At 40.5% G+C, this 25273-nt stretch overlaps 3 protein-coding genes across 4 annotated transcripts; all 3 read right to left on the bottom strand.

Moving 5' to 3' along the window:
• Positions 1-568, bottom strand: LOC118426197 (the record flags this gene model as incomplete). The annotated part of the gene is made up of 1 exon (XM_035835460.1): positions 1-568. A coding segment is annotated over exon 1 (456 nt), but the record flags the coding sequence as incomplete, so codon positions are not given.
• A 4991-nt stretch (positions 569-5559) lies between these two features.
• On the bottom strand, positions 5560-10330 carry LOC118426094 (cuticle collagen bli-1-like). The gene has a single exon (XM_035835353.1). The coding sequence runs from the start codon at positions 10186-10188 to the stop codon at positions 8089-8091; it is 2100 nt and encodes a 699-aa protein (XP_035691246.1). The 5' UTR covers positions 10189-10330; the 3' UTR covers positions 5560-8088.
• A 2386-nt stretch (positions 10331-12716) lies between these two features.
• Positions 12717-24498, bottom strand: LOC118426088 (HIRA-interacting protein 3-like). 2 transcript variants are annotated; one of them, XM_035835347.1, is made up of 7 exons: positions 24403-24498; positions 23212-23338; positions 20990-22503; positions 20337-20427; positions 19877-20060; positions 15990-16091; positions 12717-13472 (listed from the first exon to the last, which is right to left on the bottom strand). In XM_035835347.1, exons 1-7 carry the CDS (start codon positions 24465-24467, stop codon positions 13315-13317), a joined length of 2241 nt encoding a protein of 746 aa, XP_035691240.1. In that variant the 5' UTR covers positions 24468-24498; the 3' UTR covers positions 12717-13314. The 2 variants fall into 2 exon arrangements, with proteins under 2 accessions (XP_035691240.1, XP_035691241.1); XM_035835348.1 differs by lacking the exon at positions 24403-24498 and adding an exon at positions 24047-24313.
• Between the last annotated feature and the right edge of the window lie 775 nt (positions 24499-25273).

Genomic DNA, 25273 nt, shown 5'->3' with positions numbered 1-25273 from the left:
GTCTCGACGCTTCCTTGACGCGATCGTCAGCCAGAAGGTCATGACCCTGGCCAGCTCGTGAGAGTCACAGAAGAAGGCATGACACTGCAGCAGCCCCTCCATCCGGGCGTTCCGAACCACCACGCCGAACACGTTAGGGTGGATCCTGTCAGACGCCCCGTACGTGACAGTGTGGATGGGGAACACTGCCTGCTTGCTCCGCTGGAAGGGCCCGCGCTCTTGTTTCAGCTTCACCCCGTGGCTACACACGCTCACGGTCAAGGGCTCGAGCTTGCGGCCAACACCCTCCTCGAACAACATGTCCACAGGCTCCTCTATGGCGCCCCTGCCGACCTCTCCGTTAGCCGGCATGACGCCCAGGTAGTGCACGTCGAACACGGGGCACACGTGCGTTCCCTCCGAGCAGCGGTGGCGCTTCCAGCGGTAGTTGCCGTACAGCCGTGTCCCCATCGCCATACCTGCTTCTCCATCAATCTGCCGGGTGCGTGACACACTCCCCTGCACGGCGCAGCTGCCCCGACCCAGGCACTGCTCAAATAGGGTAGGCGTGGCCGGGGGTCCACAGGCTTTGATTGTCTAGTGTTGAAAAATTCATTTTTCTTATGAGTTTTGATCAGACGATATTATACCAACACATCTCTAGCTACATATTTAACATTACTAAGAAACGAGAAGAAGTCGAACAAATGTATTAGACTAGATTTAGAATCTATGTTTTAGATTAGTATTAGAAACCATGTCTACTGTATTACTACCCTTTGTATCAATATGCCTGTACTTAGCCCGATAGGGCATGAATGTGCAATAAAGGCTATTACTCTTTATCCGTACCACTATAGAAAACTCCTTACTTCTTCTACAACGTTCTACAACATCTTCTCAGACCAGCAAAACACCGTTCTCTGTCCGCATGAGGACGATTCGACCCTTTACCACGACACGTAATGAATAGTGAGACAAGGACTGTCGCAGAGGGAATACATTCGGGATAGTCATTGACTGGATTCGACCAATCAGCAACGAGTATCTGCCAGTTTGCACGCAAAGGAGGACATCTGTGCTTAACCAGTCTGAGCACGGATAGACGTACTCAGAACAAAACACATCAACCAGATTTCAAAGGATTTTCAAGCTATTGATAGCCAAAACGTGCTCACATAGGCCCAGTATGGCACCATTGACAAGCAATTGCTCAACATGATAGCATATAATTTCGGACATGATGCAGCAATAGGTGTGGCCTATTGTTTGGGTAAAGAGCTCTGACATCCAATTAAAGGCCAGACAAAGACAGATTTAAACCGGGAAGATGTTACTTGTGTTGCGATCATTGTTGTTGTAACGCTCTTTAAATCTTCCAACCACGGGGTGCGCCAAAACAGGAGGACCGGCTTGTTTTCTGAACAGTGTACATCATTCAGCTTGGAAACTTCTGTCACTCTTTTGGCTTCGTTTCATGTACTCTAGAGAAAAGCTATACAGGTTACAGAGAATAATTTGAAGATGCAACACGTAGTGTATTTTTGCAAGGCTCGAATACACGTCGATATGTTACAAATAGTAGGCGTACCACAAATGTCACAATCATATGACACAATCACAAAATGACACAATTATGTATAGCATGTTATGGAAAAGTTACTATATCTTACACCTTCGAAGCAATCACACTTTTAAATACGTAATTATAATATAACAAGAAACGTTACTGTAAAAACATATGCTTATTTTTTTAAATAAAGATTTCAAGAGAATGATTATGACATACTTAACAAGCACAAACACAAGTAACAACGGGCAGGTTTCTGCGAAGCAACACGCACGTGAAACATGTCTGGAAGACCCGAAATTCCTCTCTAAATACTTGAGTGTTTATCTTTACCCAATGAAGCGATGAAATGCCGATCATATCGCCCAGTCTTGAGGCTACAATCGTACCGTTCTCACGATGGGTATCTCCTATCTGAGCCCTTTAATACGTTCCAATGTAATCCGGAAATTATCCCCTATACGGGCCAAATATTCGTGCAGCGATCTGACATCTCTGTGTGTAATCTTTCAATACTTACGCCTGTCATGAGACAATGGATTTAACAACTACGACAGAGAATAGGTCATTAAAAATTGAAATGTACTTCTTTTCAGCTGCTGTCTTTGGTGCTAGTTGTGGTATTCATTCTAAGACTTGCCTCAACAACTACAATAGGCTGTCAGGATCAAAAAGGTATTTTATTTTAGAACAAGGTACAATTCGTAATTGCCATCTACAATCACGTAATCAGTACCTTTCTTAAAGCGCCTGCGCTGTCAAGGAAGCGACTACTTAAAGGCCAGTGTACATACCTTCACATGAGAGTGGTTCCTTAGAGACCATTATCCTTACTTGACCTATATAGACATACAACAGCGATATTATTTTGGGACATTTAGGTTCCTCCTACCCCCGACTCGTGTGTCATGGCGGGTGCGTCATGCGACTCATGCCCGAACATGCCCATATGGCCTGTCACTGCCACTAGCCACAGCTAGGTACTCATTTTCACCTGACTTAAGTGAGGAAAGCCGTGTCAAGTGCCTTTTCCAAGGCCAAGGGCACAAGATCGGTGACACAGCAGCCGGATTCGAACTCAAGATCTCTTGGGCATGAGAGCAACGTGCTGCCGATTGCGCCACGCGATCCCTGGTAATATAATTTAGAAATAAAAACGACTACGCTAAGGCAATGATTCAATAATGTCCGTTGTGCCTATCTAAGTTCACCTTGGAAACTGGCCAATTAAACAGGCACAGCAAGCCAAAGGCATTCTGCCTAACTCCGCAAAAGCCATATGATATATCCGTACATGATAAACAGGACACGTACGCTACAAACGCTGTACCGGGCTTGGCCAGTTACAGACACGACAATTCCCATACAGTCGGTTAGGCAAGGTTCAAAACTCACCAGCTGTCATCAGCGAAGCTGTTAAAGGAGGCAAATTATGTAACTTGTTGCGCGTGTAGCTGATATGTTACTGTCATATATATAGAGAGAGAGCATTTAGAATTGAGCAATATGTTCTTCTAAGGTGTGTTCTGATGACGTTTGCGCAGCTTGAACAACATAACAAGTCAATTGTACATTTACAATGGGGGGGGGGGCACTTTGGACCTGGGCCAAGCTAACTGTCCTATGCATCTTTCCAACCTCCGGGCACACGAGATTCCGCCTCACACCCTGACATTGTAGCAACTTCGGATGGTTGCAGAGATACACCAAACAAACACACATACATACAACGTTTTTCAATCTAAAAATAAGTATCTGCATCGGCATATACAGATAGGTTCGCATTTTTGTGTAATGCATTTTTGGGGAAAACTGTACGTTTATATGTTGTTATATCTTTGTAATACTTTAATACTTATATAAATTTTCGGAGTGCATGACTTTCTTGTAACGATTGGGAGAATTCTAAGATTTTGCCCTCAGTATTGAGCTATTAGATATAGTATCGAAGCGCCGATAAGTATTTACTGCAGCTTTGGAAGTGTACTAGAAATCCGGAAACAAGATGGCGTCCGGAAGCTGTCAGAATCCCAAAATGGCGGTGCCCGTCAATGGTAACGAATTTAAAACAGATTTGGTTATCTCTAATATGTCATTAACTTGTCATTTGCATTGGGGTGCCTAGCAAGGAAAACGTAACCAATTCAACTTATAACAAATTTTCAATTGGTTTTGTTTTTCAAATTGTGGTGATTGTTTTAATCGCACGCCCTCTCATGATATCTTGGAGGTTACAGTAATTTATCACTGTCAAACTTTTTCTTCCTAAATAAACTGACGCTGTAAAAAGTGTAAGTAACCTATAACACTAATTTATCATTTAATCGCACACCTTCTTTGTATCTTGGAAGTGACACTGATAGTAGTTTGTCACTGTCAAACTTCGTTCTTCATAAGTAAACTGACGCTGTACTAAGTGTGATAAACCTATAACACTAATTTATCATTTAATCGCACACCTTCTCAGTATCTTGGAGGTTACAGTAATTTGTCACTGTCAAACTTTTCCTTCCTACGTAAACTGACGCTGTAAAAAGTGTAAGTAACCTATAACACTGATTTATCATTTAATCGCACACATTCTCAGTAGATCTATCTTGGAAGTCATAGTAATTTGTCACTTTCAAACTTCGTTCTTCATAAGTAAACTGACGCTGTAATAAGTGTGATAAACCTATAGCACTAATTTATCATTTAATCGCACACCTTCTCGGTATCTTGGAAGTGATAGTAATTTGTCACTGTCAAGCTTCGCTCTTCCTAAGTAAACTGAAGCAGTAAGAAGTGTAAGTAACCTACAACACTAATAATAATTAATCTATCATTTAATCGCACACCTTCGTTCTCGGTATCTTGGAAGTGACAGTAATTTGTCACTGTCAAGCTTCGCTCTTCCTATGTAAACCAACACTGTAAGAAGTGTGGGTAACCTGTAATAGTAATTTATCATGATGACAGCTGAATAGAGGGTGGAACAAATTAAGTATCCAAATTGAGGACGGTTTCCTGACGCAGGGTGAGGTTAATGTCCGGTTGTGTTTTGGGCGGTGACTAAATACCTTTGATCCTATCTTGTCTATACATAGCGCATGTTTTTGTCCCACAACAAAGGGCATATAAAAAAGCCATTACGTGCACCAGATACCAAAATGATGAGGAAAAATCCGTTTTATTCCTCTTTTTTTTCTACTTAATAAAAAAAGTGGAGTGTTGAATTTTATAAAAAAATCAAGCCATCTTGGATTGATGTACACATTTTGAAGACAGTCATTTGGCAAAAAACACAATTTGTGCGGGTAACTGACTGTATTCTAACCTAGTTTATGCAGGCACCGATTTGGTGTGTACATGTGAAGCGATAAAGGATGAAGATATATACATAGACAGCCTTGGTTCTGTCTGGTACACGAGATTAAATTGTGTTCTGTTAATGGTTTTATGACTTATCAATCTCATTTAAAACACTGAACCATCAGTGATTCCAAACTGTGTCCGTGTAATTAGTGACCACTGACCACACAAGATGACCAGTCGGTGAGCCAACACCCTACAGACTGTCTAATGTCAAATAGGTTTTCGTAAAGGTCTCTCTATAATTATATCGTAAACAAGTTCTAAAGAATGAAATAATTATAAAATATGTTCAACTTGCCATTTCTAAGATTCAGAAATCATTAGATAAGTGAAACCATAAAAAATTAAAGGATGTGAAAGATAAAAAAAATTATTGTTTGGAACACAATGTTCTGTGTTCAGTCATTTGTTTATCTCTATTTATAAAAAAAACGAAGGAACTTTTTTCGCACGCTCTTATCAATTTTGGGTTGTACAGAGGATGTCATCCGCATAATCAAAAAATTAGCATGGTGTTATTACTCAGATAGCAACATTTTGTCATTCTTTTAACAAAAGCATCTATTGCATGTCTATAAATTCTAAATACAGTATACTTTCATCTTTCGCTTAATAGTTGATATTTGAAAACAATACAACCATGATGCATGCAGGGGTAGTCTGAATATATTTTAATTATGGTCAATGTACACCAGTAAAATGTATGTCAATTCACATACCTTTACTATCATGTATATCTGTACAATATGGATAAACTGGATAGCCAGATTTTTGCTTAAAATATATGTATCTATATACAATATGATACAAGTAAAATGTAGTTAATATGTACGCTATGCCGCAATCGTCCGTGCCTTTGAAGAAACATAATAGACCGATTCCAATTTGATTTTCCTATGATTGATTGTGGGACCGCAAATAGGTAACATGAAACTCATGAAAACATATCATCTATGGATATATGATTTTCTGTCCCCTTAAATGTGTTTGTAGTTAAGCAAGTCAAAACGTGCTTTACAACAAAGGCACGTGGATTATATGACACTAGTGTGCATTATTAGCAGAATTATAAGCACCCACAAGTTTCGCAGAATTAGCCCATATCAAAATTCCATAATATCTACAGTGAATTTTGTTACACATGTATATCTCAAGCGGATCGCGGACGACCCCTTTTCTGGTAACATCTTCATCACATGTCCGTATTATATATATATATACAAAGGACTATACTGTCAATCACAGCCAATTTGGGACATTGTATCCTTCAAATACGATAATATGATCGCCGTGTCACTTCTTATTATTCATGAAATATTTTTACATCATACAGATAAAATCGTATTGACAACAATTCCAACAAAGGAAGTAATCATTTTTACCATCTCCGTAGAGCAAATTAAGATCTACAACAGCAAACATGTTAAAGACTAACGCATTACAGTGCATAAGGAAGACTAACAACTAAGATATTAGGTATTATATAAGTATATCTTTGGCACGACGTAAGGGGGGGGGGGGGTAGTTAGTTAGTTTCAGCTGGCGCCACTATTGTATCCTACCATTTGAGAACACGCCATTATTATGGCTCTTACATAACCAAGGAGCTTTTATAATAGGTTGTTAACACATTTTCAGGGATTTTCAGCTTATTTCGTTCTCTTTAAAAGTCAAAAGAAGCATTTAGCCACGTATTTTCACCGATACTCTCTCGTTAATTGGCTTATTTTAGTCGTGTAGGCTAAATCTAGTACAATTATCTATAACCTCGCCATTCAAATTGGAGGTCCTTAACCTCTCCTGACATTTCATGTAACGTCAACAAAAAGAACACATTCCTTTGACATCAATCCAAACTTTTTCCGTGAATCGTTACTTCTGACGACGTACTTGGAAGGTCTGGCTTTTGTCAAGTGTGTTATGGATTAAATCATTTTTGCCTTACACGCGATAATGACTGTCGCGACCTGGACTTAAACCACAGAGACTCTGACAACTCATTGACCGGAATGTACGATAATTGGTTAAACAAACAGAAAAAAAATCTGTACGGAATCTGGTTATTTCACTCGACATTCAACAGTGAATCTTAACTTGGACGGTTACGTTGGTGGTGTCGTTTATAAACAGCGATTTTTTGTGGATACTTTGCGAGCCATGTGTTTGGAAAACGTGCGAATTGTAACAAAAATACACAACAAAGGTTGAAGAGAATCCGGTGATTTTACCTCCAATTTAACAGCGGACAGTTGGCGCGATTTGATCGGGTGGCAACGTCTTTGAAGAGCGGCATTTTCTAATGGCAAGGTGGAACGACCTGTTCGGTATTGTTTGTGTCATTCTTTTGGGGGCGAGCAGGTCATCACGGGCTTTGTTGTCATACCTTCCAGGCAATACGTGGCTTGTTTGGGGACATCTGTAACGCTTGGTTTAGCACAGCAAGAGAAAGAATGCTCTGTACCTACTCTAGCCTATCAGAATTAACAACCCCTGTCAAACTATCATGGCGAACATAAAGTGTAAGGCTTTACAGTACAGGTATGAGCCTTTTCTGGTTCATTGGGCGTTGCGATGTGCAACAAGTCTCTTCAAGACATTCTTGTTCTGGTTGGTTACCTTGAACATAAACAATGGACTTGTTGCATTTGTAAGAAAAGCCTCAAACAACCAAACAAATGGAGAAAAACGGTGTATTTTGTAATCAAACAGTTACTGTTTGAACCCACGCGAATAGAAATATTGACATTCTGACTATGATATGTTCCGTATTTATCGGTGACAACTCTGATAGCACCTAGTGGATAATATTTTCATATACATTACATTGTCTGGCAGACATAAGATTAAGAGAATGCACTGAACAAATAACATATTTAAAGCTATACACAATATCACAAATCACAACACTGTTATTAAGCAAACTTAGTAAGTCCAATAGGAGTGCAACAGGTAACCATTGGTACTGATGTCTACTGTAAAATCTACATTTAATTTGCTGCTTCACTTACCAGTGTGGTAGGTATTCTAAGTACACAGGAAATGGCGTTTAAACGTCGTTTGTTTTGACCTCGTCCTGAAATAGTCCTAGTCCTTGTCCTTGTCTCATAATCACGTGTCTTTCCATATATCTCTGGTAATTTTTGACAGCTGGTATATCTGAAAATGTAAAAAATTTAAATCTCTGTTTACAGTCGTTCATCAAACACAACGGATTTTGCTTCAGTGTCGGAGAAGGTGACGCGGAAGGACTTCGGCAAGGTCCCACCGAGTAGTCCTTTTCGCTTGGCTTTGTCCTCAACAATGACCAGTTGCTTCTCTTGAACATCCTGGTCATCTCTGGACGTGCTCGGCTTCTTAAGAGCTGACTTAAGAGGCTTGATGCCGTTGACAGTGTTTCTGTCTGCTGACTTGGTGGAGTTCCTTGCTGGCAATGGTGGGGGTGCCACCTTGGGAATCTCGTAACTTACGGCTCCAACGTTTACGGTTGGTCTGCCGTTGGAGTTAGTGGTGACATCCACATCATCAGCACCTGGGGCTTTCGGCACGCCAAAATTGATACATTCGTAACCAGACTCGCTGTCCGCTAAGGAGTTTCTTTTATCGTATTGCGGGACTGTTAGTCCCTTGGTTTGTGCTGGTGCAGTGTTATTGGAGTTCTTCTCAGCCCTCTGCTCTTCTTCTCTTTTAATCGTCGTTACACCGGTGATGCTAAACTTCGGGTTATGGAGAGGTGGCTCCTCTTCTTGTCTAAAAGAAGGGGCTGCCCGTGAACCGTTGGTCACCTGAACGCCATCTTGTGCACTTGGAACGTGGTTGGCCGTTTGTGGAATCTGTTGGTTATTTGGCTGAACGTTGGGAACTGAGAAATTTGACCCCGACGCAGGCAAGTACACGATGTTGTCGTACGAATTGGACCGTTGCCTGTTCACCTTCCTCGCGATGGGCCTGAATCCTGACTCGTTTTGTGATGCCGTACGTGCTCTCGGGTAGTTGTTAGCGTTCGGTGTTCCTAGCTGTGGTGACGGCGGCGCCCTTTTGTACAGGTTCGGGCTTGTCCTACCCTGGCTTCCGTTCAGCTGGGGTGCTGGCGGTGTCCTTCGGTATGCGTTCGGACTAGATCTGCCCGAGCTTCCGTTTATTATCGGCTGCGGTGCAGGCGGCATCCTCCGGTAAGCGTTCGGGCTCGTTCGGACTGGGTTCCCGTTCGACTGTTGGGAAGGCTGTCGGCGGTAAACATGAGGACTTGTCCTGCCGGAGTTACCATTCACGACCGGCTGGACGTCCCCGTTTGGCATGGCCGTGGTGACGGCTTCTCCCGTGAACGTGGGATATCCGAAGAAAGTGAACAAAGTCTGAGTTGCAACCGTGCGACGTGTTACCCTTTTGGTAGACGAGGGATTACTGTTATCTTGGGTTCCAGTTTGGGAAGTAGCCACAGGCGTGTTCCCAGGTTTCTGTGTCTTCGCCGCCTTGTTTACCTGTGAGTAGATCGGTTCTGCTGGTGCTAGCTGTGGAGTTGTGTTCGAGGGTACAGCCTGTGCGGCAGGAGGGGCTGGCGCGGGACGCCGAACCCTTTGCGGCCCAGGAGAGGAACGTCCGTTCGGCACCTGATGCGTGATGACAGTGCTCGGTGCTCTAGCCGGCGGTTGTGGGCGCTCTCCGCCCTGAGGCTGCGGCTGTACAGGAGTCGGATACGGTGACTTATCCGAGATTATTCCGTTCTGCTGTGGCTGAGTTCCAATGATAGCCGCCTTACCCCCTCTCCTAGGGGCCCGTACAGAGCCCATGCTGCCCGCCCCGATGTCACCGTTGGCCCAGGCGTAGTCAGGCCCGTCTTGTAGGTTTACATCCGCCAAGTCTTGGTAGGCCATCCGGAAAGACCGTCCCAGCCAGTACTTCATGTCCTTAGCAGTGTCCTTCGTGTCGCACAGAAACGCGTGGCAGTACATGGACTTGTGAGAATTGTTTGTCGTGATGACGGCAAAGACACGTCCGTGGAAACTGTCCTCCACTCCGTACGTGATCGAGTCTATGGCAAGATGAACCCTTTTCCGCTTGAACATCCCTCTGGCCTTTTCCATAAATATGCCCGCGCTCGACACTTCTACCAGCACTTTCTCGGGCTTCTTCCCCTTCTGTTGACGAAGGAGTAACTCCAGCGGCTCCTGGATGTATTCTCGCCCGGCCTCCCCCTTCGCCTGCGCCCGCCCGAGGTAGTGGACAGAGTACGTCGGCCATCTCTCCGCGATCTTGTCAAAACTGTACGACGACTTGCGCCCCGCCATATTGTCCGGACACAGTGAATACCTGAGGGAACAATTACCTCAGGTATCCCGACAGGTCTTTGTGTGTTACTGCGCATCGCAAATGGGCGGCATTGTCCCTGAGAATATGCATACTAAATGGGGCGGGCCGAACCTAACATTACCCCCCCCCCCCCCCCTCTCCTTCTTAACATCAAAAGACTTTCAGCCGTCTCAAGCCGGTTTTTCCACTCTCTACCAATAATGTGACCCTCCTTCTCTTACTACACGTTAGATCGCGCGGCGGTGTGGTTTCTTTAAGAAACTACCACAAATGTGTCTGATCCAGAAGGTGTACATGAATTCGCATGTAATGAAGTAATTTCATTCATTATAAGATCAAGGATTTGAGCCCTCATTGATGATTACGTGCTAAAGGTGGGATCCTCAGTCAGGGGTGACGTAGGCAACATTGCCCCGAGCTACGTTCTGCCCTCAAATAACAAAAGGTATCAAGAAGGGTAGGAGTAAAAGTGGATTAAAAGGTAACACCTTAATAGGACTTCCTTTGTAGGGAGAGAATACGTGAACTATAGCAGGTATGCTTAACATTTCTTAAGAACATCAGATGCCGAACAGGCGTCTTTAAGATCATCGGAGACCAGAAACGTGCAAGTAAGGCGTCCTCGTCTGTGACAGGACGTGTTTCTCACGACTTTCTGTAGCCTTTTCGTGGATTAAGGGCGGCATGGGTCAGCAGTTGTGGGGTAAACAGGTATTTTCCCGCGGTTTTGTCGTCTCGGCCAGAGTTTCAGTCACAATTCTGAAACTTTTGAGACGCGGATTACGAGCTTACACACAGGTGGTGTAGGATACAGGATTGCTCAAGTATGACGCATGCGCCAGGTAAATGGTACCTCCGTAGGATTGTGAACCAGCCAAGCCCAAGGATCGACTCAAAACATTTCGCTATCTTGTAAAAAGTATCCAATTCTTTACTAGCCCATGTTGGAACTTGTAAAAGTCAACGTGATGTCATTAACTCCCGCAAATCTATATGTCATACCGTAGCAAGATATTTAGCAATGATATTTGAATTATAAATTATGCAAAATTGACATCTCGTCGGTTGATATGAACTTAAGAGACAGTCCCTTCACAACTGCTCAGTTAGGGTGTAATTTGTCCTGAGGCGTTGCACATTCCACTATCATATATCACTGCCCTTGGAAATGTCAATGGACAGAGACCACGCGTTTCTTTTTGATTGCGTAATCAAGCAATAGGAAAAACACATCACTCTACAATCCTAGCATTTCCAAGCAAAAATGTCCAAAGTAAACAATGTATTTAAGTCAAACAAGAATTGTGAGAACAAGAGATCTTCCAGTAACTTTAAATCACAGGAAATACTCTGAACCCCTGAAGATATAATGAAGCTGAATTTGGAGCACATAATTATGCGCGGAACAAATCCCGAAATCCTGCGAGATATGCTTTAATGAATTATAAGTGCATAACTATTTTGAAACAAATCCAAGTCCTGCGAGTTAATGTTTAAACACAGAACAAGTGTTTGTAATCTTGTATACAACTGTAAACATGAAGCGACATTAATCTCTTCAATACCCCATCACATAATAACTAGTGTAAGCTTGGTCTGAATCAATGGCGTGATACAAACTGCATCACTCAAAGTAGCTGTATCTTTTAATAATGGCACCAGGGATAAAAAGTATGGCAATGATAAAATTAGTAGAATAAAAAAAAAGATTGAGAACTGAACAATAATGATCTAATTATGATGGGCAGAATAGACCGGGTAGGTGAGAAAGTCAAAGTAAGGGTAGAAACATTACGTTTTACAGCCATTGTCAATTCTAGGCATCTAGGCATCAATGTGACTTAAAACGTTACCAAAGGGAGTGTAGTGTTTGCTTATCTGTGTGTCTGTCTGCTCAAAGTAACACTGGCACATACGGTATTGCCATTTATGTCAATGGGTACTTAAATGGTAACAGAGCAGTATGGGCATGGGGGCTTGAAATCTGACACATAATTGCCAAAGAGGACAATGTTGAAAAAGACATGTCAGATGCTATCACCATGCATATGGCTGCTTCGAAAGAGATATTACATAATAAGATAGAGGATGAGTGTCATTTTATTGTTGACTGTACTTTATACAACAAGGAAAGAAACTGCCTTTTTGAAAATATACAACATATGTTCCCTAATTTCCGATACTTGAATACCACGGAAAAATTCATATTTCTCATGCAATTCGATAAACCATACATTATTGATTCAATCAGTCCTTATGTTTATAATTCTTATAACTGTTTTAAGAAGCGAGAAGAAGTTGAACTTGTACATACTAGAATGTATTAACATATGTAGAGATGAATAAGATACCTTTTTTGTCAAAATTGTACCTTATCACTAGCGCTACGACCTGTACTTAGCTTGTTTGAGCACAAATGTACAATAAAGGTCATTCATTCATTCATAATACATGCAGGCTAGCATCACACATAACAACTCAAAAGACTTCCACTCCAAGATACATGTACATGGTGTTGGTATGATGTTTTATTTGCAACTCAAGCAAATGATGGTAGTTGGATATCTTCATACACTATGTCAACTCAACCACAGAAAACCCAAAGTTGAATTCTCAGTTCCACAATCAGACAACAGGTAAATAAGATGCTATGAATGAAGAGCTCTATTCAGAGACTGTAAGAGATATATCAAGCGTAATTTGAAAATGTATGCTTTTTTTACAACTCTAAATGCAACTTTCAAAAACTCTCAAAAATGTATCTAGCAGAATATAAAGACAGCAAATTTCTCTAAATGATTTTGATCTCGTCCATAACTTCTTAACGAATGGCCACCTCAAAAAGTATGTAATAATGGAATCTTTCATATCCTTTACTCATATAACTTCACATAATTACTTACTTTACTTCTTACATATTTAAGAATCTCTCATTCATGATGGACTTCATCAATAATGTGTCAAACAACAAATTCCAAAAGAAATTCAAATTTCGATACACTCAACCATTCATGAAAACATAACTGTAACGTTTCAACAGCAGTACAATTTTATAGCCTTTAAGGTATAGGAAAGAGCCTTTTTTAGGAATCCTTTAGGATGATTTAGTCACTCCCATCATCGCTGATGATCCCATTCAGGTTGGCAAACAGGTTGTTCCCATTTGTACTTTCTTCTTCGGACTCAGAGTCTTCCTCTACCTGCTTAGTTTTCCCTGGACTCTTTTTCAGATACACGCTGTGCACATTCCTCTTGGGACGGCCTGGAGGATTCAAATGTCAGAGGTCACTTGAATAATGGACTTGAATAATGTAGCAGTTTCTATCATGTATTCTGTATGTATGTAAATGTAAATGGTGTATATAGACGTATAGGACTTATAAGGACTCAAAACGATGTAACTTTATCTCTGTTATATACTTTGTCTGACCCTTGCCTCTTCCCTCATGACCTCAATGAAAAGCGGCCTGCAGGCCGATTTGAGCTTTCATGAATAAATAAAGGTTCAAACAAACAAACTTAATCTGTTATCTCAGCGTAATTTCGCTGTAGCACTTCACTGCGTTTTGAGTGGATGGCGCCAATGGAGGCCCAAGCAGAAGACAGAAGGAAAATGTTTGCGGTGGCTTTGAGTTTGCAATGAAGTGTCCACCCCAAAACCGCAAACATAAAACCATCGCAAAAGTTTCTGCATTTACAGTATTGCCACAAGATGATCTATTTGAAGATGATTACTACAATGCAGGTTTTATTTTCAACTTCCGTTCTGCAAAACCTCTAGACACAAAGGGGTTTAAGTCTCTTGTTCGAGAGCAAAGGATAGATGAAGAAGGTAGATTTACTGATCTTTCTATTGACACAATACTCTCAGAGAAACCACACATCCTGACGTCATGTGTGACCTTCACATTCATCATAGTCAATACAAAATCAATGGCCATTTACAATTAGCCAGGACAATATGTAAAATTAATGGGGTGGTCTTCCATTGCATCCTTTTCAATAGGAACTAGAGTTCGACGAACACATCTCTTCGCCAAATAATCATGCCTTTATTAAGACTTTAACGTCTTATCATGTATTACTAAATAGTACCTACCCCAATAGCAAATGACTGCATGAACGTGTGTTCCTCACAAACCCACAAATGCCCCCAAAAAAACCACATAACCTTCTCGGCGAACTGGTGACAAGGAAATGATGTACAATGTTGTGATACTTCCCAGCACAACTTTCATAATGTTTTGTTAAAATCAGACTCTACCGCCAAACTGACCTGCCTGGCCGAATAGTATTGATTTTAGGGGGCCTTGGACTGTGACCAAAGATGACCTCGGGTAGCATCCCTGGTCAATCAGAATTTTATGCTTGTCAAGACTGCCTGTCTTGACCTACTTTTTCTCTATTTTTAGACATCTATGGGCCGATTCAAGTTCTTTCGGGTGACTCCGTCACAAGTTTATTTTTAACCTATATAGAAGTTCCCCTAAGTAATTATATCAAATAGATAGTGATTTATATAATTTGCATCTCATTATGTTCATTATCACCCAAAGTAACTACATACCAAAAGCAAAAACTATCCAACAATCTCCTCTGGAGTTATCCTTCTTAAAAGTTACGAACTATAAGACCCACAGCAGTTCCAAACAAGCTGGTAGGGGGCCCAAAATTACACCATTCACTCCTAGTCCCAACAGCTATCCACCACTAAAAAATCATGAACCTGGCACTTCTGGAAAATTTTGGCGCAAGCTTTGACGCTCACTTGCAGTACCAAAACAAGTCGCCAGGAGGCCCATTATCGAACTTGACCTTCCTTTCTGTGTCCCCTACTTATCAACAAAATATCATTAGCATTCATCAAAAGCATCTTGAGTTATCTTGCATACAGACAAACGCACTTACATACAAAGCCAGCTATAGCATCATAGGTAAAAGCTAGCTAAACCATTTTCGCACATGACAATCCTTTACACAACCGCTACTCACCTACCAAATATCGTAGAAATCGCCCAGCTGCATTTTGACTTATGCTTCCTGAAACAAACCTCGAAAAAATACAAAGCTCGCTGCTGTACCGTAGGAAAACGCCAGGTAAACCATTTTCAAACTAGGCATGCCTTTAGACAACCGCTACACACCTACAAAAATAAAAAAGTTCCATCCACAATTTCTCGACTTATATGTTGTTGACCTACATACAGAGACAAGTCGGCAAAAACATACTCATTCGCCATTGGCGAAGAGAATAAAGAGGATTGGGAACGATTTAGAAAAGCACATGTCAACATAAGAGAAATTACATGAGAAAATAACAATGCCTGCCTCTATTCTGTCGTGTATTATTTTTTTCATAACCAAAACATGAATCTGTGTTTTATTGTCAACTTATATGTAGATATCCCAGTTCATTTTTATCAGTAAAGAATATCAGTCTATATTTTCCCCCATCCCAAACTACTGAAAATGCAGTTTCCTGCAGTTTTATTTTGGTAATATTCCACCCCCCAACCCCCAGAAAAATGACATTTTTGGGGTGTTGGAACTTTGCATTTGAATTTGCAGATGAACGGTAATAAAAATACCTATTCACAATGTCATAATTTCTTGGTATGAGGTCATGACCAAAAATTTTGTAAAATAAAACCTCACAATTTCTATTAGCTACATATAACGCCCTTCATGCATCATTTTATATCACCAAACATGTATTTACCTCTCTAATTCAGTAATGAGCAAAATAAATTGAAAGGATGCAGAAAGAGGTGGCACCCACCTCTGTCCGAGGTGATGATGTTGTCAGCATCCAGTGCAGCCAATTCCTTCTCTTCCTCCCGACGTTCCTTAACTTTCTTACACTTCTCTAGTGAGGGCTTACCTACACAGACAAGAAAATAGGCATAAGAACATCCACAAGTCTTCTTCCAAGCCCCTTAACAAAACACTGGTTACCTAGGAACATCCTTGTATATACAATCTGGTACATTATATTACATGTCAGTTTCATCATATATAACAGCTAACCAATCAAAAGGAATGGCTCAGACATAATTAGAAATCTTATGTTGTCTGTAACCAAGTTTTTTTTTGCTATCTCTTTTAGTGAAATAGAAGACAGACTCATAGACTCTATATAAATTGCATCTTGACTGAATTAAAGAAACGTAAAACGCAAGAATAATAGTAAGAAACATTAGTATGATTTTCACCCAGGTGTGGAATGGAGTTTAGCCTGTGTTACACAATCTTTGCTGTCAGGGGCTAATTGGGCGTTCCAAGGGCCTAACAGTAACAGTTACCAGTGGAAGGGCTGCTAGAGGCATGATTTAGTCAGGCTAGGGTAGAGACATGTTCAAATGATCTACATGTACTGCATTGTATACATGAACGTTGCAGCTGCTTTAGACCATTAAACATATTGTATACTGCAGTAACACCAAGATCAACCACACGTTTGAAGATTGTAAGTCTTTAAGTATAAGGATCTGTGTAGGGTTTCCTTCAAAGAACACTATTGGAAATGTGACAGTAATACATATCCAAGACTATAAGAGGCACACCTAGTCTATTAAACAATAATAGATCGGCAAACAGAATTCAGATATTAAAGGTTACAGTTGAAAATGTAGAGGGTTTTTTTTTCTTAGCATTTCAAGGAATAGCTCATGCAATTGGTCAATGAGGACAATTGACCATTCAACATCTAAGTATGTCCATTGTTTGTTGTTTACCCACATAAAGGGGTTAATCATTAATGTGCATTTTGTCACTGCTGAGTTACCAATAATGAAGGAGCCAGAAAAAAGCCTTTTAAGTCAAACAAATCGGTGAATGCAGGTAATTGATGAATCAAGGTGTTTGAGCTCGCCGCCCAACGTGAGTAATCTGCCTTTGGGTGTACCTGTGACAGACTAGTGTCTGTTTTATCCCTCACAAGCTCATTATAGAGACTTCCGTTAGGACATAATGACTAGCTATTCTGTCAAAGGGCCATCGAACTGAAACTGAATCAGCAGGAATGAAGCAGAACCAGCCGGAATGAAGCATTTGCAAAATTCGCACCACATTCGGGCGGGAATTCCAAATGGACCTTATATCCCCTTCACACAAAAGGCAGAATGAGCCAGAATGCTGTCTGAATGAAAATTCTTTAATATTCCTGGGTATTTGTAGTACATTCTAGAAATTCTCACTGCATTCAGATATTTGTGTTCATTCTTGTGGTCGATCGGTTCTCCATTGAATGAGAAGGTTTCGCATAATGTTGGAATGCCTATTAGAATGTGGCCGTATTGCAGTTAGAATTGTTAGAATACACTTTTATATTTCTCCACCTCAAATGCACCTCAAGAGTTTTGAGTATGACAAAAAACCTTTAAGACTATCTTTGTAATGACTGATAGTTGAGGTAACAAACTGTCTGTGAATACAGACAATTGATGGAGTCAAGGCTGTTTGAACCCGCCGCCATTTCCTGATGACACAAAATTGTTTCCAGAAAAACCTATTGTCTAGGTCTGACCCTTAATTACACAAGTGATAAATCGTCTGCTATAATTAAAAGCCTTTGCCTCTGAGTGACATGGCCTTGCATACGGTGGGCACCAACACCTATTTATCATTCATTAAATCATTTTAACACCTCAACTGGCAAGGCCACTGTTGTGACAGGCCAAAGTTAAATAAAGAAAATTCTCAGCAGTATAGGTCAGCTTTCTCATGATGTTTGTACCCCCAGACATCTTTATATTACACTTTTTGATTAGAAAGAAGGTAGCAACAATGGATGTATAAAGATACATAATGGAAAATTGTGCCAAATATTTTCCTGGCTGTATCATGGAGCCCCCTCCTGAGCACACAACTGTTATCGCTGCATTTCTGCAGTGTGTTACAATTGCGATGTTTCGTTTTTAGCGGTACAAGAGAGACAAAAAAGATACACAGCATAAGTGGCAAAGGTATGCTGTACACATCGAAATGTAACTGGGAAAAACAATGCGTAAATTATTATCCCTGAAAAACTGCAGTAAACCTGGCAGTGTTATGCTTCTATATGTTACCTTGACTGTAAAAACTTCTGTAAATGCAACTGAACTGAATTTTTTTCAATTATTAATCAAAACAAAACTTGTTTACTTCAGCTAAAACTTGGTGATAAAAACCTAGTAGCTCATAAAGAGACAGGTGTGGAAAATGGTAAGAAATTAAGTCTACAAGTTGCCTTTAAAGATGAATTATGCCTTTGGGGTGTAAGTGTCACAGACCGGTGGTTGTATTATCCTTCACAAGCTCATTAGAGGCTTCCGTTAGGACATAATGACAGTCCATACTGTCAGGGATAACAGACTTTCCATTCTTGTAATGACTAGTAGTTGTGGTAACAAACTGTCTTTAAAAAGAATACAAAAGGCCAGCAGTAGGGCAACTATGTGCGTATGCCAAAAAAGCAGTTATGATTTTGGATATGATATGACTGGATATGATTTTGGAAACGGTCACACGTTTCAACTAGCATCTAACTTACCTTTGTTTTCTATTGGAAATTCCAAATTGTGTTCAGCCTAAAATTGTTTTCAATACAACATTTCTTATTGGACATTGTCTAAGATTGTCTTTAACCAAAGACCTGTTTCTTCCAGATCACTTCAGTGTCACTGTAGTTGAAATGTCTGACCATTTCCCAAATCATACCCAGTTGCTTGAGTAACTGCTTTTTTGGCATATCTTATCACCTGGATGTCAAACCTTCATCGACAAATTACCAGACTGTGTAGTTAACTTCTTATGACTTCTTATGCAAGGACATATGATGTAACAAAAGCATGTAAACATGATCCTAGATTATGCCAAAGACGACCAGTAAAGAGGAGCCTTGTTCTGGCACTGCCTGAGGGTTTGACAGCTCACATAAGTCCCCCAGCCTTGCTGTTCCAATCAGAGTAATTACAGACAACAATTCTTTTCTGTTTAACGTCTACACAAGCCACTCCTGAGCAGAACATAGGGGTAATTGAGGGGCGGAGATGGGAGAGGTCAGAAGACAAAAGTCCCTTTGTCAATGTTCAAAATGTGGTAGCTTCAATTGGTCTCTTCAAGACAAGGAGCTCAAGGAATGATTTATTTCAAGTAATCCGAAGCTTTGTTGGGGATACTGCCAGAAATGTAAGCAAAGTCATATAACAATGTTTAAGAGAATCAGGTGACACTCTGGTACTATGCACTATGTATCGAATACACTGTAAGATATTTAAGTAAGGTAGGTAATAGTCTTCAATTTTGCACTTGGCAGTGCTCGAAATACCCACTTGCACACTTGTAAACGCAACAACATTTTGCTTGCCACAACTCAATTTCAAACCTTACTTTAAATTTTAAGGTTGCACACTGCGCCACCTGGGTTTAAAATCAAATGTTGCAGTTGGACCGCTGCTTGCGAAAGCATTTGTATTTATTTCTTGATGAGATAAAAAGTAAGCAGTTACATATAACTGGAAGAAAAGATAATGGATAAATAGCTGATTTGAAGTCAGTAATAACTAATGCAAGTAGGGCAACCCGAAATGTTGATGGTGCCACCTTGACAACCTGGCTGAAAAAAGTATTTCGAAAAAACATTTTATTCATAATCATACTAATTTTAAAAGTTTTATCTGTACAAACCTTCTACACCAAGCCTCACAAGTTCCTCCTCCAAACGTGCAATCTTCTGCTTGTTACGAGAGCAGCCTTCGAACAGTTTCTTGTAGTTCGGGATGCGCACGCCACACGCACGGACGTAACGCTTCAAACGCTCGATCTTTGCCTCCTGTTGCTCGGCACTTTTGGTCTTGCCTGGCTGTTCAGACTGTAAAAATGTGGTTATTTTGTCATTTTTCTACATTATTAAGTTGACTGGCAAGGGAGACTTACATTCATTTATTAGGAAAAAGATATCTTGATACATGTACATTAAAGTTATGAAGTGTCCATCACATCTACTAGTATGCATTTTACATGTACGTCATTTCTAACCTGTTGTTAACTTGGTATCACTTGTCTCAAAAGCATTACTAAATGATTCCAAGTTTTCCTAATAACAATGTTAGCTACTCAGATACAAGCACATAAACATATGTCGTACCTCATTCTTTGGCCTGCGTCCCTCTTTTTTCTTCCCACCACCACTACTCCTTTTTTCTTCACTGCTGGTGCCTTTCTTAGGAATCGGATGCCTGGAGATGTTGATTTAGACATCAATCATAGAAAGGCACATTTTGTATAACAGGGATAAACAAGTCCACTAGCCCTATTGTCCAGGGCAAGTGAAAGTGCTGTTCGGGCAAGTGCATGTCCTACCCCACTTGTCCGATCGGGCAAGTAAGATTTTTCCATTGATTTTAGTGCAATTTTGATATACTTGTTACTTTTTACAGTCATGACATCAAGCAATTGTCTACAGAGAATTCCATTGCTGGAAGTGAAAATGCATATACTAGTAACAGTGACATTTGAGTTTTGGGCAAGTGAAAAATTGGTTCGGGCAAGTACATTTTTTATGTGCTTGCCCGATAGGACAAGTGGATTTTAGAAAACTTGTTCAACCCTGTATAAGCTTCTAAAAACAATATGCCTAAAAGTAAAAAGACAATATGAAATAAATGAAGCTCAAGTCAAAGTAGTTTACTTTTCCTTCAACTTAATATTTTTCTGCAGTTATATATGATAATAAACAATATTTACAAGTCATACAATGTTGATATGCACAAAGTTACTGCGCCAAAAGATTGCTGTTACCTGTCGTCCGGTCCTGAGGAGTCTGATGAACTATCACTGACTGATGCATCTGCTCCTGTGTTCCTGTTCTTCACACCTGGCTGTCTTGTCTTCTCCTTCCTTCCCCTGGAGTCTGAGGAGTCAGACTTCCTCTTCCTGTTCTCCTTTTCACTGCTTCCACTTGTCTTAGGGATCGGTGGCTGCTCATCCGAGTCTGATGCCTCCGACTTCTTCGAGTTTTTCTTTATCCTTGAAACTGGCTCGTCATCTGAGTCTGAGGACTCTTCTTTTGATTTCTGTTTTTTTGCTTCCCTTTTCTTGTTTTTCTTCAACTGTTGCTCATTATCAGAGACTGAAGACTCTTCTTTTGACTTCTGACTTTTTCCTTGACTCTTCCTCTTGTGCTCCTTTGCCCGAGGTTCATCATCTGAATCTGAAGACCCATCACTTGATTCCTCCTTCTTCTTTTGTCTTTCCTTGTTCTTTGAACATGTCTCTGCATCATCTGAGCCTGAGGACTCTTCTTTTGACTTCTGGCTTCTCACTTGCCTTTTCTTCTTTTTCTTCGACAGTTTTTCATCATCTGAATCTGAAGAATCATCACTTGACTTCTTAGTCTTCTTTTGTCTTTCCTTGATCTTCGTAAGTGGCTCATCATCGGAGTCTGAGGACTCTTCTTTTGACTTCTGACTTTTTGTTTGTCTTTTTCTACTCTTATGTTTTGACAGCGGTTCATCATCATCGGAAGACTCATCACTTGAATTCTTATTCTTTACTTGCCTCTTCTTCTTCTTTGAAACTTGCTCATCAACCGAGTCCGAGGACTTATCTTTTGACTCCCGATTCTTCTCTTGCCTTTTCTTCAAACGTGGTTCATCGTCTGAGACAGAAGACTCATCACTTGACTTCTTAAATTTTCCTTTCTTGTGACTTGAGGGTGACCTATCTGACTGATCCTCATCTGAAGTCATCTTCTCTGGCCCTTTGGAATCATCCTCTCCCTTCTCTTCTTCTGACATTTCTTCTTCCGATTGTTCTCTTTTGTCATCTGGTTTCTCTTCAGGGTTGTCAACTACCTTTTTCTCTTCATCTCCTTCTGCCTGTTCCCCATCTCCTGATTTTACAGCATCACTTTCCTCGCTCTCAATTTCTAATGCAGTCTTCTTGGTGCCTTTAGAGGTTGCCTTGGATGACTTCTGTGGAGAGTTCTGTGGAGTCTCCTCATTATCGCTGCTGTAACCGTTCATCTTGCCCTTGTTTTTGACTGGCTCAATGGATGTCTCTTCTTTCTTTCTCTTCTTTTTCCTCCTCTTCCCCACCTCAGGGTCTGACTCGTCGTTTGACCCACATGAGGACTCACCGCTGGTAGACTGTAACTTTCTCTTTCTCATCTTCTTGTGTCTGTCGCCTGTCTCGGTACTGTCTTCTATCTCTTCTTCATTGTCACAGCTGTATCCACTCAGGCCAATGGACGACTTCTTTCCCTTCTTCCGGTCAGTCTTAGAAGTGGTAGCAGTAGCCCCTTCTGAAGATTCCTTGAATAAACAGTTACATTACAGATGAGTAAAAACTTGCAATTCAGATACTGTAAATGCATTTAAGTTTGCAGAGATTTAATTTCGCGGTAGCGGGAAAATGGACTTTTTGCGGTGGTTTTAATCTCGTGGTAGCACCATGCGCTGTAGTCTTTTACTGCAATGGAAAAATATTCGCAGTGGTTTTAAATTTGCGGTGAAGCGGCCACCGCAAAAACTGCGAACATTAAACCTCCGCAAAAGTTTCTGCATTTACAGTCTATTGGTTGACCCAAATCAGAAGGTACACACAGCTTGAGTTTCTTCACCACACGCATGTGTGGTGACAAAACTCACACTGTATTTCTTCACCTGCGGCACACTTAGCATAGCTCTGCAAAATTTTTTATGTAGCACATCATAACAAATGATATTTTCTACTTAACGTTACTTACACAAATGAAGTTGTAAACAACTAAGTCATTGCACACAACAGAAACAATAAGTGAAAAAATCCCTATCAAGTAGGTATGCCACTCCCAAGAAGTCATAGAATGAAAAAAGAATGAAGTATTCTTCTTGTACATAAATGCAATTGGTGATTGATCATTAAAGCTATTTTCTATATACACTGAGCTCCATTGATTCACAAACATGCCATAATAATAATTTACACCATGCCTTGTTATCATTAATCTATAATTGATATTTTGACAGTATAAATCCTACCTCTTGACTCATGGCTTTGAAGAGTTCTGTTGCAATGTCGATAAGCTCTTGATATGTTTCCTTATCTATACTTGTTGCTCCTGTGTGTTGTAAGTAGCTCTTGCGTAGAACACTGGGAGTTATAGACCTGTGAAAAGGAACAATTATCATCATCCATATAGTAAAGTACATTCTAGAAATTGTTTCTGCATTATTTCTTGTTCTCTCCAAGCAGAGTATATTAGGTTTGGACACCTTTTTTTATTGTTTTTATATACATTTCTATAAGCGAACTTAAAACCACCGCAAACATTTTTCCATGGCAGTAAGACTAAGAAACTACATGGTGCTACCAAAAACTTAAAACCACAGCAAAATGTCCCTTTTCCCGTACGGCAAAATTAAATCCCCGCGAATTTAAATGCATTTACAATACCTCTGCTTGGATAGTACATTTATGCTAAAAGTTGTTTTCTATTGAACTGTGGCAGGTCATAAGTTAGACTATTACGCATTCTTGCTTGACTTATGTGTAACTGCTGTTGGTTCTATACTCACTGTAAGCTGTAGAAATTATGTGTATGTCGTACCGATGTGTTCTTTATACCCCTCCATTCTTTTAATCTTAACTATGATGATCTCCCTGTAAAAAATAGAGTACCCAAGGAGCTTTGCCCCACCAACATTTAACGTTATATTATACTTAGTAATGAACTACCAAAATATGTATCATTGTGGTGCTATATATTCTCCCCAATCAACTTAGATCAATATTTTTGCTTTCCTTATGATACTGCATTTTACTGTGGATGTGTTTAGAACAGTTTAGATAAATACTGAAACTTGGAAAACTTACCTTTCAAATCCTCAAGCCTCCAGGGTAAGTGGGAGGGGGGCGTGGGCGGCCGTATTACAATAACCAGATATAACAAAGGCGTCAAAATCCGCCTAAAGTTCGGATTGATATTGTGTAACAACGTCTTTGGTAAGACAAAAACACAGATCTGACGAGTGGAATGACGTCAGGTGAACTGTCAGGTGTGCAAACTTCCCGCCTCGGGAACTGATTTTCCCGCCATTTTTTTCATAAAACCAAAATTCGCCCTGACCTCATCTTACGGGCGGCCAATCCTCATGCAGCAAAGATAAACGGATCAAAACAAATTCTTAACAACTCTGATCATCCTGAACATTCAGATAGTCTCAACTTACCCAGGGTCGTCCGTTGATTGCAAAAATCGCCTCACAAACTTTCGCATCTTCTTTACTCCGTCCATTCTTGCAGTCTGTGTAACCTTGCTGGGTCAGAGGTCGCCAGCTAGTATCAACCAATCAGGCAATGCTATTTATTGTGTCGGACCAATCGCAGACGTCTTAACAGACCCAAATCATTTATAGCGGGAAACTTCAGATTTCCCGGAATTCCGAGAAAAAAAATGAAGGTCAATGAAGACTGTGTAGGATCAAGGACCTTGGTAGGATCAAATGGTCCTTTTAGTACCTACTTGGAGGAATCATCGGTTTTAGACGGTAACGTTAAAAAAAGATATAGACCCTTTTAATAGCACAAGATGATCGATGATCAGCTGAGTACATGTAACGTTACTTTCATTGATACTCAATGAAAGCCAACGGGACAAAATTTAACGGTAACGTTATAATCAAGGACATAATGATCCTTGGTATAATATAGCCTAGACCTAACTGGTACCAAGACACAGCAACGTTATAGAATGTGATTTCTCAGTCCATCAAAAGGCAGCTCTGTCAAACTCCGCTAGGTGGCACACCAACATTGTGGTTTCAGGAACCACCCTCGGCCTCCATCCTGGCTTTTTATTATTAATGTGATACAGTGTTGTAATGCCAAGCTCATCCCGCGAAAATATTTCATAATGACAAAGAAATTTTGTCAACTTCATCAGATGGTTTCAGCAGATACACTTATAATAAGTGGAGCCAGGGTATGGCTAGTAAGCATTACTAGTTACGTTGTACTGAATAGCTTCCTGTTTTATGAAGAAGAAAAAATAGATCAATTTAATTCTACAAGATCGTTTTATGCAGCTTCCGCTACGACTTC

The sequence above is a fragment of the Branchiostoma floridae genome, chromosome 11, assembly GCF_000003815.2.
Source record: "Branchiostoma floridae strain S238N-H82 chromosome 11, Bfl_VNyyK, whole genome shotgun sequence".
NCBI classification, from domain to species: Eukaryota; Metazoa; Chordata; class Leptocardii; order Amphioxiformes; family Branchiostomatidae; genus Branchiostoma; species Branchiostoma floridae.
This window is presented reverse-complemented; position numbering and strand designations above follow the sequence as displayed.

Bases quoted from the DNA above. Each gene is read 5' to 3' on its own strand.
- LOC118426094 (XM_035835353.1), bottom strand. From the start codon at position 10,188: ATGGCGGGGCGCAAGTCGTCGTACAGTTTTGACAAGATCGCGGAGAGA.
- LOC118426088 (XM_035835347.1), bottom strand. From the start codon at position 24,467: ATGGACGGAGTAAAGAAGATGCGAAAGTTTGTGAGGCGATTTTTGCAA. The intron at 23,339-24,402 runs GTAAGTTGAGAC...TCCTTTTCACAG, and splicing joins CAATCAACGGACGACCCTGG to GTCTATAACTCCCAGTGTTC. The intron at 20,061-20,336 runs GTACGACATATG...ACATTTTTACAG, and splicing joins GACGCAGGCCAAAGAATGAG to TCTGAACAGCCAGGCAAGAC.